Source organism: Phlebotomus papatasi, chromosome 2, assembly GCF_024763615.1.
Source record: "Phlebotomus papatasi isolate M1 chromosome 2, Ppap_2.1, whole genome shotgun sequence".
Lineage (NCBI taxonomy): Eukaryota > Metazoa > Arthropoda > Insecta > Diptera > Psychodidae > Phlebotomus > Phlebotomus papatasi.
The window spans coordinates 95809670-95828857 of NC_077223.1; the positions used below are offsets into that span (position 1 = coordinate 95809670).

The 19188-nt window shown below is 33.4% G+C and overlaps 1 protein-coding gene across 12 annotated transcripts; it reads left to right on the top strand.

The window, feature by feature from the left end:
• Window positions 1-3: 3 nt before the first annotated feature.
• LOC129802543 (protein LSM14 homolog B) lies at window positions 4-19063 on the top strand. 12 transcript variants are annotated; one of them, XM_055848457.1, is made up of 8 exons: window positions 4-261; window positions 865-1284; window positions 7603-7913; window positions 7985-8134; window positions 12008-12181; window positions 12867-13102; window positions 17426-17640; window positions 17729-19063. In XM_055848457.1, the coding sequence occupies exons 1-8, from the start codon at window positions 141-143 to the stop codon at window positions 17734-17736; spliced, it is 1635 nt and encodes a 544-aa protein (XP_055704432.1). In that variant the 5' UTR covers window positions 4-140; the 3' UTR covers window positions 17737-19063. The 12 variants fall into 12 exon arrangements, with proteins under 12 accessions (XP_055704432.1, XP_055704442.1, XP_055704440.1 ...); XM_055848467.1 differs by having other exon boundaries at window positions 865-1125; window positions 12008-12151; XM_055848465.1 differs by having other exon boundaries at window positions 865-1125; window positions 7994-8134; window positions 12008-12151.
• Window positions 19064-19188: the final 125 nt, after the last annotated feature.

The following is a 19188-nucleotide window of genomic DNA, read 5'->3' on the forward strand; positions in this document are numbered from 1 at the left end:
CTGTCAGCTGTTCGATGAGCGCCATTCGACAGTCGCCATTTGTATTGTGAACAAAGAGTCGGAAGATTTGTGGCATCCTCGATGGTGATTGTAATCATTTAATATCAAAGTAATCTAGAGTTATAAAGTGATTGTTCAGGATGAGTGGTAATATGCCAGAGCTTGGCTCCAAGATAAGCCTAATTTCGAAGGCGGATATCCGATATGAAGGCCGATTATTCACCGTAGATCCCAACGAATGCACCATAGCCCTGGCAAATGGTAAGAAATTCCCCATTCAGAATGCATATCCGGCAATTTTGACCCATATGAGCCTACCTGGGGCTAACCCATGAGAGCCGGACAGTGCAAAAGATGCTCAGGAAGTTGTTCTAGTGGAATTTTCCGGTGCATTTTTGTGCGGCATCCCAGAGGGATTTTTGACAGTTGGCTAACCTTATATTCTGCCTCTGTGCAGATTTTTCCCGTTTTTGAGGTGAAATCTGAGGAAAATTGAGGATTTTATCCCCTGGGAGGGCTCTTGGGTCCATCCTCAAGGATTACTGCCCAAAAACCCGGGCTCTCTAGTGTACTTTTGTGAAGAATAATGCAAAAGTATTTTGTGACCTTTTGATGCATACGGACATTGAGCTTCCAAGTCACCAATTTGTCTGACGGGGAGCGTCAATTTCTCTTTCCTTCCCTTTCTCACTCATAGCCTCAATTCCCTCAATTCTGAGCCAAAATCTCTGGGGAGATTATCCAAGACTTAACTGTTTAGTCACAAATGCAGTTAGGTTTTTTTTTCGGGGGGATAATCCCATATTGAATAGACAGAGAGAGTTCTCCCGGATCAATTGGACCCTAAAAACCATTGCTTTGCAGTGCGTTCCTTTGGGACGGAAGATCGTGAGACGCAGTTCCCGATAGCTGCACAGAATCAGGTGTATGACTACATCCTGTTCCGTGGGTCGGACATCAAGGATATCAGGGTGTGCAACAGTGCACCAATTCCCAATGATCCGGCCATAATGCAGATGCACCTGCCGCAGATGGGGCAGCAGCCCTTCCAGCCGCCGCACTTCCCAATGACCCTGGGTCATCCAATGGGAGGGCCCCCGCAGATGGGTCAATTTGGACCGTACGGTATGCCGATGGGGGGTACTGGGGTGGGAGGAGGTGCCACCGGTGGCCAGAATTTGGCACCGGGGCAGAATATTCCGGGGGTACCGAGTGGTATGCAGAAGCAGAAACCGAGTGAATTGAATGTGGCCATTCCGGAGCCCACGGATTTCAACAAAGGAGGTGAACAAGGTTTGACTATCACGCTCTGCCGCTTCCAATCTTTTTTTCCCACTGCATGCTCTTGCATCTCTCAATCCTTCATCTCTTTTTTTTGGGCAATGCATTCTCTCCTATTAGATTCTCTTCTTTTCCAAGCAATTTTATTTTTTTGATAGTTCATCGGCTGCAGAGAGATTGACGCCATTTACACCGCCACATTGGATTGAGAATGAATTGCCCCAAAATCGGATTTTGGGATAATTTAATCTGAATCTAATGCAACAGTCTTAAAGACCTCAATGAAACCGTTGAGATTGCGGCCTTAGATTGGGACTCAATGATCCGAAATACGATTTTGGAACACTTCAATCCCAATCTAATGCGGCGGTGTAAATAGCCTCATTGATACACTGACCGCAACAATGGTCTTCTCTCACTTTCTCTCCTTGCGGCTTCTCGCATTGAGAGAAAAATTTCACAATTTTGATTGAAAACTTCTCACATAATATTTGCAATGGGGAAATTTTTATTGCAATTTCTCCAATTTGCACCAAGTGAAAATGAATTGGCGGCTATAGCGTTTTCTCTAGCTATTGCCCAATAGATTTCTGATAAGAAATTTAGGTGCTTCCATTTCTTAGAATTACTTTCCAATAGAACAAACAAGATTTTAAATATTTATTTATTTATTTTTAAATTAAAAATCCACAAGATAGATCTAGAGGAAAGCGCGGTACCTTCGGACGACTTAAGCTTCGCACAAGTCATTTTTTTCTCTATGTTCCTTATGGATTTCACCCATAGCTCTTTTCTGAAAATTTGAGGCATTGGACTAGCTATTAAAATATAATATTATAATGATCCAAATTCCAAATTCATTTATAACACATTGAAAAAAATGATTGTGCGAAGCATAAATCGTCCGAAGGTAGCGCACTTCCCCTTATATAAATTTGAGACGAAGGAAATGATTTATTTATTTAAATTTTGTTTAGAAGATTAACCCTTCGTTGACTCTCAAAATTTTGCAGTTCCCTTAAATTAGGGTAAAGTGATACAATTTGGACACAGTGTTACAAGTTGGACAATTCGCCGGTACAAGTTGGACATGGCTTTTTTCTTGATAAATACAGTTCAAAATTTTTTTTAAGCACAAGGAACCAAGTTATAAAACTAAAGCATTAAAAATATACAAATAAAAATGAAGTACTAAATTTATCAAGATAAAAAGCCCTGTTCAACTTGTACCACTTTTTAAAAATATTTTAGGAAAAACTCAAAGTATTATTTTGGACATGTTTCTGTTCTTAATCTTAAAAGTATTTTTTAAATTTATTTTTGTCATTTCATATTCAAGAAAAAAACACCTAAAATAGCATTTTTTAAAATTATGCACTGTTTTTCCTGGTTTGCTCTAGTAGAATTTTTGAAAACTCGATTTTGTCTGTAACCATGATGGTCTAAAATCACAATAAAATGTAATTTATTAATTAGCGACGTTAGGATACTATTAAAAAAATGATATCTTCCTAATAATTCCAATAACATTTAAGAGGTCTTTGGAATAAAATCAACAAGAGTCAATTGACGTTTTGAAATCTTGAAATATTGGCTTCTGAATTCCAAATCTAGAAATTTCCGCGGTTTGTGTCTTGAATATGAGGATTCCAAAAGAGTTGACAGGCTTCACGCTGCAATGCATCTTTGAATTTTAGCTTAATGGCTCCGGTACAGTTTTTAGATCAGGAAAATTTTATGGGATCAAAATTCACGTCCATTTTTTCTTCGAAAGATTTGCATAAGTCTATCCTATTCTTTCACACTCTAAATTCGATTGAGTTAAATTGGGTTTGTTGTGATGTTTAAAAGAAGAATAAGAAGGAGAAATATTCCAATTTTTTCTGATAAACACACGTTAAGTTTTTAATAAAATCATTAAACAATAATCTAAAGTACAGATTTCACTTGGTTTTAGGCCTTTATGGCCTCTACACATTGGGAATAATTTTCATCAAAAATTGCCTTTTTGAAGAAAATTAGCTGCAGTTGTGTAGGTAGAAACGTCAAAGATGCAATTTTTCACGAAAATGGCTCCCGATTTGTAGAGTTTTTTACACATTGGAAGCAGTTTTTATCAAAAAATTGCTTTTTGAAGGAAATTGCTTGCAGTTCTGTGGGTAGAAACGTCAAAATTCTGTCAAGAAAGCAATTTTGTCGAAAATTGCTAATAACGTGTAGACGCCTTTTTTTCTCAATTTTAAGTCTCAATTTCTCAATTTTCTTCAATTGTTTAAATGGGGTAAAATTTGGAAATGTGGTCACTTTAAAGGTGTCTACACTTTGGAGCTGATTTCATCAAAAATTATTTCAAAAATTTTTGAAAGAAAAAATCACATTTTCGAAGGAATTTTTGAAAAAAATGTCTACATTGCGTTTATTTTCTTCAAACATTTTTGACATATTGCTATCATTCCCAAGACTCTTGCTTTTGTTATTGTTTTTATGAAAATTTGTTTTGTGACTGCTAGAAAAACTGAAGAAAAGTGTTTGACGATGTTCCTTGGAATAATATTTAATATTTTATTGTGGAAAATTTTCTGAAAATGAAAAGGAAGAGTGTTTTTCTAGAGGTGTCGTTCCTGGTGGAATATCCTGAATCTGGACATTTCCAGAAAAGCGAGAAAAAAACTCTCTTTGCATTTTTGGGAAATTTTCCACAAAAGTTCACTAAATATTATCCCAAGGATTTTCCATAAACATATTTTTCACTTTTTCTAGTAGGAAATAACAAGTTTAGACTTGTTGTTGTTGACACGTTAGACAAATTTTCTTCAAAAATATATCTTTTTGATAAAAATTCTCACCAGTATGTAGGCAATTTCTTTGAAGGACGCTTTGAAGCCTATTTTTGACTGAAATTTTTCTGGGGTTACTGTACTAAGTTTCGGGAAAGTTGCATGCAAGCGCCAAAGTCTTAAGTTTGAAATGTAATATTTTTAAGACAAATTGAATTTTTTGAAAATTCCATCTTAACCCTTTAAGGACGAGAAGCGTTCCGCTGGGCCAAATTCAGTGAAATCGAGTTTCCCCTAATATTTTGCCCTAAATAAGAAATTCATGTTAAGAAAAAAATTTTCCAATACCTAGGAGTCCTGGAAAACTATGGGAAATATATTTTCCAATCGTCCATAAAGGTAAAAGAACACAAAATTTTCCAAATACATAAATTACTATTTTTCTTTATTATTTTTTCTAAATAATATAAATATAATATAAATAAATATAAAAAATCAGAAGATTGCCTCTTCGAAGGTTCACGGGCGTCTTGGAAACTTTTATTGAAATGGGAAATCAAAGGGCGTACTTTGCGAGCTCGATCGTTTTTATCTGCCGTGGCATTGTTGCTGAAATGGAGAGCACTTCTAATGCTTTCAAATCTATCCCTAGCCATGGTCGATGAGATGAAAGGGACGCCCATGTCAGGAGAAGTGGACCAGTAGTCGCGAATATGGGGTAAAATGTGGTATCCCATTATCAAGTTTATCCCAATAAACTGGTGTAAATATGTGTCTGTTCAAGGATTATTGCAGAAAGCTCTGAGAAGTAAATGGTCTCAAGAATAACGTTGTAAAGCGTCAATTCTACATAATCGAACTTAGCTTTCACATCTCCGAAAGGATACCTAGATTCCTCCTGCTCAATTGGGGTGAAATCTTTAGACCATCTCAGGCGAGGTTCATTCTTCTTCCCATTCTTCATTGCATCGGCCACAACATCATGGTCAATCCTTTGTGCTTTTGTAGAAATGTTTTCAACAGCATTGACGCTTGTTGCCTTCCGCTTCATGCCCTTGCGATTGCAAGCCTTAGAACCAGATGAACATCCCTCTGGAACCGTGAGTTGCACCGGCGAGGAGGAACTTTGTAGGAGGACTTCACAGTCCATTTCATCAGCGTTTTGTTCCAAAATTATAATATTATTCTCATCTAGAACAATATTGTCCTCCTCATCGCTGTCTTCAGGACATAAAATGTGGATCACTTCATTCTCGTTGATCACAAAAATCCTTTCTCTCCGCGAAGTCGTCTAAAAGATAAATACATAAGAATTTTAACTTTTACGAAGAAATATTTTATAAATTATTGCAATATTACCTTTTTCAACCAATATTACACTCGGGAAATTGATATTATAACACAAATTTTCACAAATAATTGATTATTGTGTGCACCAATAAAAGAAAACAATAAAGTATCCTAACCTCAAACCTTGGAAAATCCAACAGAGGCGAATTCGGTGTTTTTTATCTTTATGGACAATTGGAAAATATATTTTCCATAAAATATAAGAAGTTTTTTTGAAAATACTAATGCATGATAATTTTCATTCTGAATAAAAATATTATATACAGTTATTGTAGTTTCTAGTTCCAAGAGGGTTTTGCTTTAAAAAAAATTCTAAATATAAAAAAAAATAAAATTCATTGACAAATGCGAGAATTTGAAAATTCCACATTTTTGAGCTTCAATATTTAATATTTAGCAAATAGCTGCAGATTTGCAAAAATTATCCTAGATTCCTACATCCTTCTACATTGTGATTATGCACAAATATTAGAAAAAAGTAACTTTAAATAGCCAGGAAAAATTATTTCCTCTATGGGAAACCGGTTTTCCTGTCGTCCTTAAAGGGTTAAGGAGTGTTGCTTGGAACCTTCTAGATAGTTTATCGTCTTTGTTTTTTTTTCTAAAATCATTCTTAATACATTTTAAAATGAACAAAAAAATAAAGACAGCTTTGGGTATTATTTCGGCCACCTTGATTCTCATAGTTCCTTGTCTTCTTGTTTTTTCCAAAGTCTTTTTTCACATCATATCGTTCGATGAAGTAACATTTTTGTTTTTTTTTGCATTGTATAATCTCTAGACTGCAAAAACTTAAAATTCTTGGAAATTTGAGGAACAAAGAAGTGTCCGAAATTGTAAGCTGGCCGAAATTTGGTGCAGTTACCCTATCTTTTTCTGTAAAAAGTGAGAAAGAATTTTTCTGACCCCTGGTTTTTGATCTTCTCGTCCTTAAAGGGTTGACCTGTCTGAAGATTAGAATGTACAAATTTTTGGTAGGAAAAATTTTGACTTTAAAATATTGAAAACTCCTAAATCCTTATTGGTCCGGTACACCTTTTAGATCAGGAAAATTTATTCAATTGACTTAATTGCTTTTATTTCTCATCATAGAGAATTTTGAGATCAAGTGCCCTTATTTTTTTTTTATAAATTGTCAAATTTTGATAAAGCTTTTCAAAGTCATTAATGTTTCTACTAAATAAATATTCTAGTTACACCGCTGAAAATCTTTTTAGTTTGAACAGAAATTAGGGTAAGTGTGCCAAATTCCGGCCAGCTTGCAATTTCGGCCACCTTTTTTGTTCCTCGAATTTCCATGAACTTTTAGTTTTTACATACTCTAGAGATTATACAATGCAAAAGAGTAACAAAAAATGTAGCTTCGACAAACGAGATGACATGAAAAAGATATTGGAAGAATTCCTGAAGGGCAAGGAACTATGAGAATGGAGGTGGCCGAAATAGGGCACCAAAGCTATGTCTACATTTTTATTCATTTTAAAATGTATTAAGAATGATTATAGAGCAAATAAAGACGGTAAACTCTTTACAAGGTTCCAAGCAACATTCTTTAAGAAGAAAGAATAAAAAAAATCAATTTGAATTTAAAATAAGACATTTCAAACTTGAGACTTTAACCCTTGCATGCAACTATGCCGAAATTTGGCACACTTACCCTATCTAAATCCTCAGTCAGCAAAAAGATCTTTAGAAAATTGTAAATGTTTATTTTTCTTTTAAATGCTTTTGTGAAAAAAATACTCCACGGTTGATGAATTATCAAAATATGCTATCAAGTTTTATTTTATTTACATTATGACGTAAAATATTTTGACTGGACTATTTCATTTGCTCAAAATACATAATCTTATCTCTATTTTTTTTTTATTTCGCAAAAATAATTATTTAGCTCATTGCAAACTAAGTAGTTTTTTCATTGAACATTTGTAGATCTTTTTTTCTGTAATCAGTAGAATTCGTAGAATTGCTTAATGTAATTTTCATTTTTAAAGGTGAACAGAATCTTTTTAAATCTCAGTTTTCTGCTTTTGCTGCTTCTTGCTTTATTTTTTTAATTGTATTCTCTTTTTGAACAATGAATTAATTCTTTTTGCCACTTCTTTTTTTATGTTCTTCTCATATTTCTTCATTTGTGCATAACTAAAATGTTAAAAAAAAAACAAAACACGCACAAATAAATTGAATCATCCAGCTTCAATGTTGGAATTCATTGGAGGTGGTTCACGATCGACAACACCTCAGAGTCTCGTGTCACGAAAGAGTCCAACAACTGACATGGGTGTCCAGGTGAATCAGCCAATTGGGCGCAATGATGCCAACAAACGTGCCACTGAGAGAAGTGGCGGAAATATTGGATCGAATCAGAGTCAGGGAAGGAATGTCAGTCAACGAGAACGTCGGGATTCAGGGAAGAATGTCGCAGTGAATAACAATCAGGAGAATCAGTCTCAAGGTGGCGGTGGTGGAGGTGGCGGGGATAAGACTAAGCAGTATCAGAATAAGGTGAATTTTAAAGGTTTTGATTTTCTTTTTTGATGAGCTAAAAATCGCTAACGCTTTTGCCGCACTTTGAGTTCTTTCAGCAGCGGCAGCAGCACAATCAGGGTGGTTCATCTGGGGGGCATATGAACCAGCAGGGTAATCAGCAACAACGAGGATGGGTGCAGCGTGGTGGACAGATGCGCGGCGGACGTGGCCGTATGAATCGCGGTGGACCAAATCAGGTTAGTTTTAGTAATGAATATTTTTTAATAATTATTTATCTAATTAGGGCAGATTTTAACGAAAAAAGTTTCGATCTCAGATACAACATACTAAAATTTGATCAAAAGGTATTGTCTAGTTTTCGATAAAAGTAAAGACTCATTATTTTGTTCAGTCTGCTTATAAGCATCGATGTTCCAAGTTTGAAGTACGATATTTTCAATACTAATTGATTTTTTTTTGTTACACTCTTCTCAAAAGGGTTGTTTAGAAACTTGGCAAGGGTTTATTGTCTTTGTTTTTACTAAAATTAGTTTTAATACGTTTAAAAATGAATTGAAATGTAGAGGTGAATTTGACTCTTATTTTGGACAACTTGGTTATTAATTTGGACAACTTGGCTGTAAATTTGGACAGCTAATCCGCCTCAACAGGATGCCCATTGTTCTTCATTTTATTTTCCATATCATTCATTAAAGTGAGTTGACTTCGGTACTCCAAGTACGTGCAGATTCACTCATTCCCTGACCTTTTCGGGAGCCTTTCAAGGCATTTTTCGCTACATATCTTTCGTAAAAATGATGCTCCTGTTTTTCTCCAGGCATTTGTCCAACCTAGTCATCACAAAAGCTAAAACTTCACGAAATTTCGAGAGAAAAACACCTGTCCAAAATAAGAACCATCACCTCACTGGTGAATGTCTTAAAAAATTTCCCATTTTTCACATGAAAAATCTAATTCACGAGGCAAATCTCACTTCAGGTCAAATGTACAAATCACCACTAACGTGAATCAACACAATATTCAAAGAATATTCAATAATATCACTCAAAAAAAGCGAAGAAACATTGTTAGTACTTCAACAAAGCTAAATAAGACTGAAGTAAACACGAAGTTCTGTCATATTTCTCGTAAGCAATTGCTCGCACTGAATTTTCAACAAAGCAATTTTAACTCAAATCATATTCAAAATTTCACATTTTTGGTTTTAAAATCCTCCAAAAAGAACAAATATTTAGGCTGCTATTCTGCCATCTTTATAATTTTGTAAGATTTTGCGGAATTTGGAATTCTTGTTAGAGTTAATCCAAGGTTGAATAATTCTGCCGCCAAGAAACTTTATAGCAAAAATCGAACAAGATATAAAATAAATTGGAGACTTGTCGTGCAGCATCATCTGCGGAATTATTTGACACTGTGTGTTTACAGTGCTTTGTTATTTTTTACGAAAAAAGCATTAAAATATCTTTAAAGGTAATTATATTCAATTCAACCTTGACAAAACTTTCACTTTACAAAATTTAAAAGGACCTCTAAATTTTCTTGGATCGTACAAGAAAATGTATGGAACTGTCAAAGAATTCTTGGATGAATTGAAAAATTCTTGGATGTAAAATGTGGTAATTTGAAAATTTTGTTGGAGACTTTATAACAAAGTCTAAAATATTTGGAGACTACTAATATTTCAGAACTTTATATTTTTTCTGTGAAAATACCAAATTTCTTGGATCTTGCTCAGTTACAAATTTATAAAGATGGCAGAATAGCAGCCTTAGATAGTATTCATTATTCATCAAATATTGGAATAAAAATCCATAATTTTAATCAATTTATTTTTAGTGTCCAATTTTAGCCTCAAAGTGTCCGAATTTAGAAACCGTCCAAAATTATGAGCCTTTCTCCTATTTTACGTTGAATTTTCGAAAATAGATTTTTTGATTAATCGATTAATTTTTCGATTATTCGGATATATCAATACGTTGGGGGATAAATCTGATATCACAACTCTTAGTTGGCCATCGACATTTAACTTTAGTCGGAAATCAGAAATGGTTATACTATGGATGGGACGGGGCGGGATATTCACCAAAACAAATTTTTAATGTACATGATATTCGTGATCAATATGGTTTATGAGTATCAAAACGTGTACAGGGGGTCCCGGAATTATGTATATTTTCGGGACCGAGAATAAGCACACGAAATGGCTTTAAGCATTCAGAAATTTTGCATTCTTTCAAGAGACTTCTTTTGAATAAGTTACGGAAACGCCGTGAATAATATGCAAAATATTTATTGGCGCCAATTTTTGGGCTATTTTCAACGTCAAATGTTAATAAGTTATAGTAAGGTGGGGTAACTGGATCGTTTTCCGAAGAATGCTACTTAAACGCTTGTTTTTGGACTGATGAAATTCTATTTTACTTCTTTTAAATCCATAGAATTATTCACTGTTTCATTCAGAAACATAATATAAAAAACATTATCAAAAATATTAAAGAAAATTTATAAAATATTGATAATCTTATAAAATATTGGGTCGCCTTTTCGCTAATTCACTTTTAATTAAACCTGTGGATTTAAAATACTTTTTTCACAAGGAAAAAACAATAAATGTTTTCAATCAACCAGTTGTCATTAGGAAAATATCACTGCTAGAAAATTTTTAGTAATGAACCGAGCTGGCACAAGTTTGAAATGAGTCGATTACACTCACTTATTTAATGGATAAAAATAATATTTTTGCTTTTTCTCAAAGTTGAATAGTTATATTATGTTACTGTAGTGACTATATTACAGAAATTAAAAAAAAAAAATTATTTCAAGTGGATTAGTCACAAACGATCCAGATAGCGAAGCGCCCGGATTAGCACACTTGACTGTAATTTTTTTTTAAAATATTTTTCTAAAAACTTAGGGTAAGTGTGCCAAATTTCGGCATAGTTGCATGTAAGCACCGAAGTCCTAAGTTTGAAATGCAATATTTTTAATTCATATTGATATTTTTTGTTACTTCCTTTTCGGGAGGGTTGTGTGGAACCTTCAAGACTAGTTTATCATTTTTGTTTTCTTTAAATCACTTCCTAAAATATTGAAAAAATAATTAAAATATGGACATTGCTTTGGGTAGTATTTCGGCCACTTTGTGTGAAATTTCGGCCACCTTTTTTCTGACCACCTTTTGTGACGCAACGGATAGAAAATTTCAAAACGTCAAACGGAACGAGTTTAATATTTAATTTAATACATTTATATGACAGACAAGCCCTGAGATCTTCCGTGTAATTTGTCCTGAAGACCTGAAGAGTAGCACTTCAAATTTGCACACAGATTCCCGTAGCAATTTGCTTTTCATGAACTCTTCCAAGGTCTTTTTCATAGAAGCGATGGTTTTTTTTCTCTGGAGATTGTAGAACTCAGAAATTGAAAAAAATATAAAATGAATAAGAAATTTAGGAAAGCAAAATATGTTGCCGGAATAGGCAACACTACCTCACCGGAGGGACGCTCACAAAGTATATACTTTTTTTACGCTAAATACAGGATCCAGCTGGGAAATTTTACCCGAAATTTACAGATTGATTCATTATTAACATAAACAGAAACAATTTTTAATGAAAACTAATCAATTTTCATGAAAAACACCGAAGGAAAACCTTTTGCACTTCACCACAAATCAGAAGACTGCTAGATACACAATCGATCTATCACATTTTTTGTAAGACTCTTTCCACATTGAGTTTTTACAACGCAATTTAAATTCAAATTATACCTAAAATATAACGGTCTTTGTGTTAATACATCCTAAAATGAATAAATATTTAAAAGCAAAATGAATTTATTGACTATTCAAAGATAACATACATAATTTTAATTAATTTATTTCCATGGCCGAAATTACACTCAAAGTGGCTGAAATTAGAAGCTGGCCGAAATTTGGCACACTTTCCGTAAAGAAAATCTTTAAAGTCAGAGAAAAAGCTTAAAATAGGAAATAGAATAATTTTTAATAAATATTTAATTTATTTTTAATAATCTTAATAATTCAGTAACTTTTATTTTTTTCGGTATGAAGAAAATTATAGCAAAAAAATGAATGTTTTTTTCAACAGAATTTCCGACAGCAAGGTGGAACCGGTGGTGGTCCGAATGTGAAAGCACGCGGAGGCAAGTCCATCAAGTTTGATAGTGATTATGATTTTGAGCAGGCAAACAGCAAATTCGAGGAGCTACGATCACAATTGGCAAAATTCAAGGTGGGCGAAGAAGCCAAACCTGAACAGCAGGTATTTAAGACATTTTTCCGTTTTTATTCTTGCACCAAATATATTTTTGTCACAATTAAAAAAAAAAAACAAAAAACAACAGAAATTTTATTTATTTTTTTGTGTGGAACATCACTCAATACAGGAGAGATGTTGAGTCATTCTTGTAGAAAAAAAAGAAAGAAAATAATAGTTCATAAATTCCCAGAGAGGATATTTTAAAAATCTTTTAAATCTTTTGAAATTTTTCACTTTGAAATTTTCAAAAATGTAAAAATTTTAAGATTTTTGTCAATTTTTTAAATCAATATCGTAAGTATAATAAAAAATATTAATATTTCACTTTATTGCATCTCATTTAATTTATTTCTTTTTAAACCTGTCTTGAAGATCCTTTGCAAATGTTTTTTATAACAATAAAAAATTATGCTTTCTTAATTATTTTAGCCAATTGCTTGCTATTTTTTGTTAATTTGATTTATTTGAAAAAGAAAAAAATACAAGCAAATTGAGCAAAATAATCTTTAATAATAAAAGAAAAAAAAGAACACAGTAAAGAAACTGATGGAATATTTTGAATGATTTATTAACTATCTCAAAATTTATTTATAGTTCAATTTACTTGTATAAAAACAATTTTTTTCAATTCTTTACTGAAGTTTCTTTTTTCTTTTTTTTGTTGTGCCTTTTTGTTGGGGGTCAAAAGGTGAACGGTGAAAGTGACAAGAAGGACGATTCTGGGAATGAGACAGGAGCTGGCGAACAGGAAATTGAGGAAGATGCCGATATTTGTGTTGGATATGATAAGACAAAATCATTCTTTGATAATATTTCATGCGAAGCTGCTGCGGATCGTTCCAAAGGGAAAAATCGCACAGATTGGCGCCAGGAGCGCAAGTTGAACAGTGAAACATTTGGCGTTTCTTCCACGAGGCGAGGAGGGTGAGTTTGATTTTTTGATAACCACATTTTGTGATATTAATTATTCCCTCCAGCGTGATACAATAATTCTGAATTGAGAGGAAATTGTTAGAACGATGGAAATATCTCTATTGTCAATCGTTTAATTGGATTTCAGAAAATTGATAATTGACATTTTGATGAATAGCGGAAAATTATTAAATGACATTAACAATAGAGCTTAATTAGAAAGATCTCTGCCACAGGAAGAAAGGCTTATTGATTGCTCTGAAAACAATTAATATTGAATACATAGCAATTTAAAACTAACTCAGCATAATTTTCTAAAGGTTTTTCAATAGGTATTTAATTGGCGAATACAATATGAGAACAAATTAATTTTATTTACCAATTATTTAATAAAAACTGAAGCACAAAACCTCAAAAATTAGTAGGGGATGCCTTTTAGGTTTCGCACACTCTAACTTCGAACATTTCCTGTTTTTTCCATATACCTTTAATGAATCTAACCTAATTTTTTCAGGAAATCTCTGATTTAAGACTAGCTAGTCAGATTTATTAAAAGAATATGGGAAAAATATAAAGAATTTGAAGCCAGAGAGTGTCCGAAGCCTGAAAGCCTTGTCCTAGCATTCAAAAGCTCTTAACCCATTCCTTACCATGGTATTATACATCATACGCAAATTGAGTAATTTTAGATGATTTATTCCTGGGCAACTTTTATCCGAATTGCTCTCGGGAATGGATTTTTAGTAACTTTAGTTCTTCAATTACTTGGGAAAAATAGTCCGACAGGGATGAAAATACATTTTGTTATTGTTTTTTTGCTTCGCGGAAGATCATGCAAAATTTCTGCTAAAAATGGCGAACGGAAAATTCGACATCCCGTCGAATTTGTTAAAATTGGCCTTCATCCTCTTTCCTGATTTGAATTCTAGTTGCCAATTTGTTTTATTGGATAGTTACTCTATCTAAATCAGTAGAGTTTTTAATGAATTAAGACACAGAATTTAAATTCATCGACCGCTAAGACGTGTGTTTGACAGAGGCTCCCCGCGCCCCCATAATAGGTTTTTTTTTTCTTTTTAAAAAATTCATCTATTAATCTGTAGGAACCTAATCCCAAAATATGAACATTCTATCTCAAGTATTTCTGGTACATGAACTGAATGGGTTAATTGTATACTTATTATTGAAAATTACTGTCTTTCTTGTATCCACCGTCAGAGGGCAGAACTATCGTGGAGAGAATTTTCAAAAGTTTTAAAATACAAGAAAATATAGAGGAAGTCTTTCAGGCTTTGCACATGCTCTGACTTTGAACACTTAATTTTATTGGACCAAAACCGAAAAACCAATAATAAAATAAAAATTACACGAAATTCGGTTTAAACTGGTTCCGGGACCGCTATATTCGTAAGATCAAAGACTTAATTAATGCTATATCAATTTTTATCGACGTTCTGTTGAGAATCTTATTGAACAAGCTGTTACCGTTTGCCGGTTTACAACCGACACTTGAACCGATTTATAAATTGCTGAAAATAGTTCGTGACAGGAGTAGTAATACAATTCATTTGCAGATTAATAGTAATTATTTGTACAAATCCGATTGGAATTGATCCAGGCTTGGCAAGAATTCCAAAACCTTTCTAACGTGTCCAAACCTGGCCATATTCGGTTCCATAATTTTAATACATTTATTAGTAGTGTCCAAAATTACCCTCAAAGTGTTTAAAATTGCAAGTTGTCCGAAATTACAAGCAGTTCCCCTATAGGGGACACTGGGGCAAAATTTTTCAAATTGAAAAACTTAAAATTCGATATCTTCCAAGAAGATAGAGACCGAGGCTTCAAATTCGAGCAAGGAACATAAATAAATAATAGGCGTGTGATTATGGAAGAATTACACCTAAAAAAGGGATGGCAAAGCATCCCAAGCTTTGCGAAATGCTCGAACTCACGAGATAGAGCTCACCGTGAATTAGTTTTTCGCATAATATTTTGGTGCGTACTGGTCTATTAGAGATCAAGTTGATTCATAAACCACAAAAGCATTTGAAAATAAAAAAAATCTGTACTTTACCGATTTCCAAAAAATTCAAATTTAACCAAATCGGTTGAAAAATGAGCCTTCCAAAGTGGTTGACCTTTGACTTTCAATAATTCAAAATGGATATTTTTCCGGTCATAGGTATGTTTGGGCGAAATATTCGCCAGGACCAGCTCTAAAACATATCCAAAAATCAGTTAAAAGGCCTTGGGCCAATTTTAAGAAAAACCAAAAAAACATGTTTTTGGAGTGGTTAGAGGGGAGAGGTGAAAAAAAACGTATAGAGATATTGATTTTTTATTGGGGTTCATCGAAGACTGGAAGTCGATATCTCTTACCGTTTAAGCTCCAGAACGGTTATAAGTTGAAAAATTATATTGTAAAGAATCTCAGCTAAAAAGACTATTATATAACTGCTCTCTCTTTGAGTTCGAGCAGTAAAATTAGTTATCAGTTATGAACGTTACTAATTCTTGATTGATTGGAATCAATTCAGGCTTGTGAAGAATTCCAATACCTTTCCAACGAGCCCAAACGTAACCCCATTCGGTTGATCAATACGTTCTCGAGAGCTTTTTTAACCTTTGACCTTGAAAAATCGTTATTAGGAATGATTCAACTGGATTTTCGTATAAAAACGAAATGTCCGTTTAGGTAATTTCTAGACTATGAATAATCACATGAAACATGAATAATCACAAAAACATGTGGTGCGGACATGGTGGTGAAAAATGAGTCGATCCAAGGACGGTTAACTCTTTCGCGTCACACTTTTATTCAGCAGATGAAATTCATGTAAAATTGAGTTTTTCCTAATGCTTTATGATCAAATATAATAGTTCAGAGAGGAAAAAAAAATTTCCATTGCGTGAAAACTCGGAAAAACGCCGGGTCATATATGACCCTATTGTCCTCAAGGGAAGTGTACATACCATTTTCAAAATCTATATCACGGGCTTTTTAAGAGTTTTTTTTGCTTGAAATTATTAATTTGGCCAAAACCATGGCAAACTGGATTGTCTTGATGAACACTGTACTCCTGATGTTCAAGGAATCTTCCTGGTAATCCCTTGAACAGTCACTGTCACAATATTTTGAGTGGTATTTGGCAAAAATAAACTTATCTACATATTTATTCACACACAATACAATTGCACAATATGAGACGCTTGAAGAATACTCTAAAATATTGCAAAATATGTTATTATTCATCAGATATAAGATGAAATGTCCAGGAGCAAGATGTCCCACCTGCATTTCTCAAAGAAAAACAATGTCCCAACTACATTTCGCTGCAGGTTTGGGACGAAAACTCTGTTACCCTTGGGGACAATAGGGTCATATATGACCCGGAAAATTCTACACGCTTTTCTGGAAAATTGAGAGTAGTTTATTATATCAAAATATGCAATATACAATCTTTGGATATTCTATTTTGTGTTTTTAAACAACTTTTTGCTAAAAAACATAAATTAATATAAAAAATTTTGAAAAAGAAAAGTCATTTCACAAAGTTCGAAATTTGTGATTTTTGATCTCAAATATTTTCTTTTCCTGGATATCTGGAGTCTTGAGAAAATTAGCCAAGAATCTTACATCCTTCTATTATGATGTCGTGCATAAACAGATAGATTTCAATAAATGTAAATAGTCAATAAATTTGTTTTTTCCCCGGGTCATATATGACCCTAATGACGCGAAAGAGTTAAAAAGCCCTCATGCCTGTTAATCGTCCTTGGGTCGACTTCTAAGGGGGCTCCCTGAAGGTCCCAAATCGCTATCTCAAACAGTTTGGCCTCTAGGGCTAGTAACAGCCCGATTGGCAGACGGACAAACGGAATAAATCTATTTCTCAGAAATCGCCTCGAAATTTTGGGGGTGAGAAAATCGACAGATTATGTTTGTTTTGCTCTCTGTTTGAGCAATAAATAAATAAGTTCACGAACATTTCATAGGACCTGTTTAGGATTAATTGAAATAAGTTTTTATAGGACGTTTTTGTACCCAATATTAACCAGAGAAAGTTACTTTTGCTAAAAAAAATTGGTTCACTGTTGCTGTCCTTCTAAGATCTCTTGAAGGCCCGTTTTTGTGCAAAGCGCGCGATGTACTTACATTGTCATGGTCTCGTTCAAGAGCAATTGATGGTCATTGCCAAAATACTTGTTGTAATTTATTGACCCTATTCGACGACTCAAAAAATATAAACACGCTTCAACGTCGGATGATCCGGTTTGTGAGAAAGTGTCGAGGTGTCTAACAGCTGCTCTGGTTTTTTTTTGTTTGTGCAGATTCCGGGGACGGGGCGGTGGTTACTACAATCGTGGACCTAACATGGGCATGGGCGGTGGTGGCTATCGCGGTGGTAACTTCCGATCGAACAACTACCGTGGAAATCGCAATAATATGCGACAGGGTGGCGGAAATCAATCCACTGGCATCCCACAGAAACAGGGAAGTTCTCAACAGTCTCAAGCAGCATCTTCAGCCACAACATCAGCTGCTGGTAAGTCTGCATTTCTTTCTATCTTTTTTTTCAAATTGAAGTTGTTTTTGGGGATATTGGGGATTGATATTTTGTGGAATTTACACAGCTCAATAATGCACAAGATCTCTGTGAGAATGGGGAGGAGAGGTTTTTTTTTATTATTAAATGGCAGACCAGTTTCCTCCTCGTCCATTGAGAGACGACAAGAGAGAGAGAGATTGAGGGAAACCTAGAATTTTTGCAGGACATCTAAAGATGAAAGGAGAGAGAGATAGAATCACCAGAAAGTAAAGTGAAAGAAAGAATTTGAATTTACTCGAAAGGGAGGGGGAAAAGTGCGTAAGAAGTTGATTAGATGAAGAAGAGAAAAAAAAGATGATTTCAGGGAAGTTTTGGGATAAAGAAGAAAGAAAGAAATGGAATTAATTTGTGAAGGAAATTTGTGCAACAATTTTTTTTTTGGAAGAGAGAAGATCATTTGGCGTGAGACTATTTAAATTTAAAGAAAAAGTAGGAATTAAGGTGAAAAGAAGATATGAGAAAAAGATGAAATAAAATGTATATTTAGGGTATTAGAAAGATGCAGAAAAAAAACAAAATAGAAGGTATGAGCATGGAAATTTTTTTCTTAAAAATCACACACAATAATTAGATTAAAAAAAAAGAACTTTTGATGAGTGGATGTGTAATTTTTTGTACCCTTTTAAATGAATCATAGAGAAAAAAAGTATATTAAAAAAAAAACTATCTCTTCTAATACAAAAAAAAATAAATAGAGATTTTCGCATGAAAAATTATAAAAAGAAATATTAGAAATGAAGAAAATTGCAAAGAATAAAAATTGTAATAAGAAATAGTGGAATTAAAATTAATTTCCTTTTTTTTAGGGGGAGAGTGTAGAACACCTAACAAATTAACATATTGAAATATATTAAAAAAAAAAAAGACTGTTGATGAAAAGGGTAGCAAAAAAAGATTGAAGAAAAATGGGGATAACTTTTTGATGGTTTATCTTTTGGTTTTTTTTTTAAGTTGATAATAATAAAATAGTAGAGAATGAAAATTCCCTCTGGAAGATTGAATCTTGCTTGATATTTCTTCTTTGTCTTTTCTTTTTTTTTTTAAACAATTAACCAGTGAGATAAAAAATGTTCCAGGGTGATTTTCATCCCATCCACAAAAAAAAAACAAGAAATAATTAAAAGAGATATTTGCATAAATGAATGTGACAATTTTTTTTTCTTTTACAATTTAGTAATTATAATTTATAGAAATGAAGAAAATTATTTGAAATAAATCAAGAAATTGAATAAGTGCACGTGTTAAGTGAATGAGGACGTGAACAAAAAAAGAAAAAGAAACAAGGAATTTGTATTAAAATTATAGTGAAAAAAAATTGAATATAACAGCTAGTATTGAAGTTGACGTGAAAAAAAAGAAATTATTTTGAGAAAGAAAAGGGAAATGAGTCAAAGTTCAAGTGTTGATGGTAATAATTATATTATTTTTCTTCCTTTTTCCATTTAACGCTTTTTTATTACACAAGAATCCAGTTTTTTTTATGTA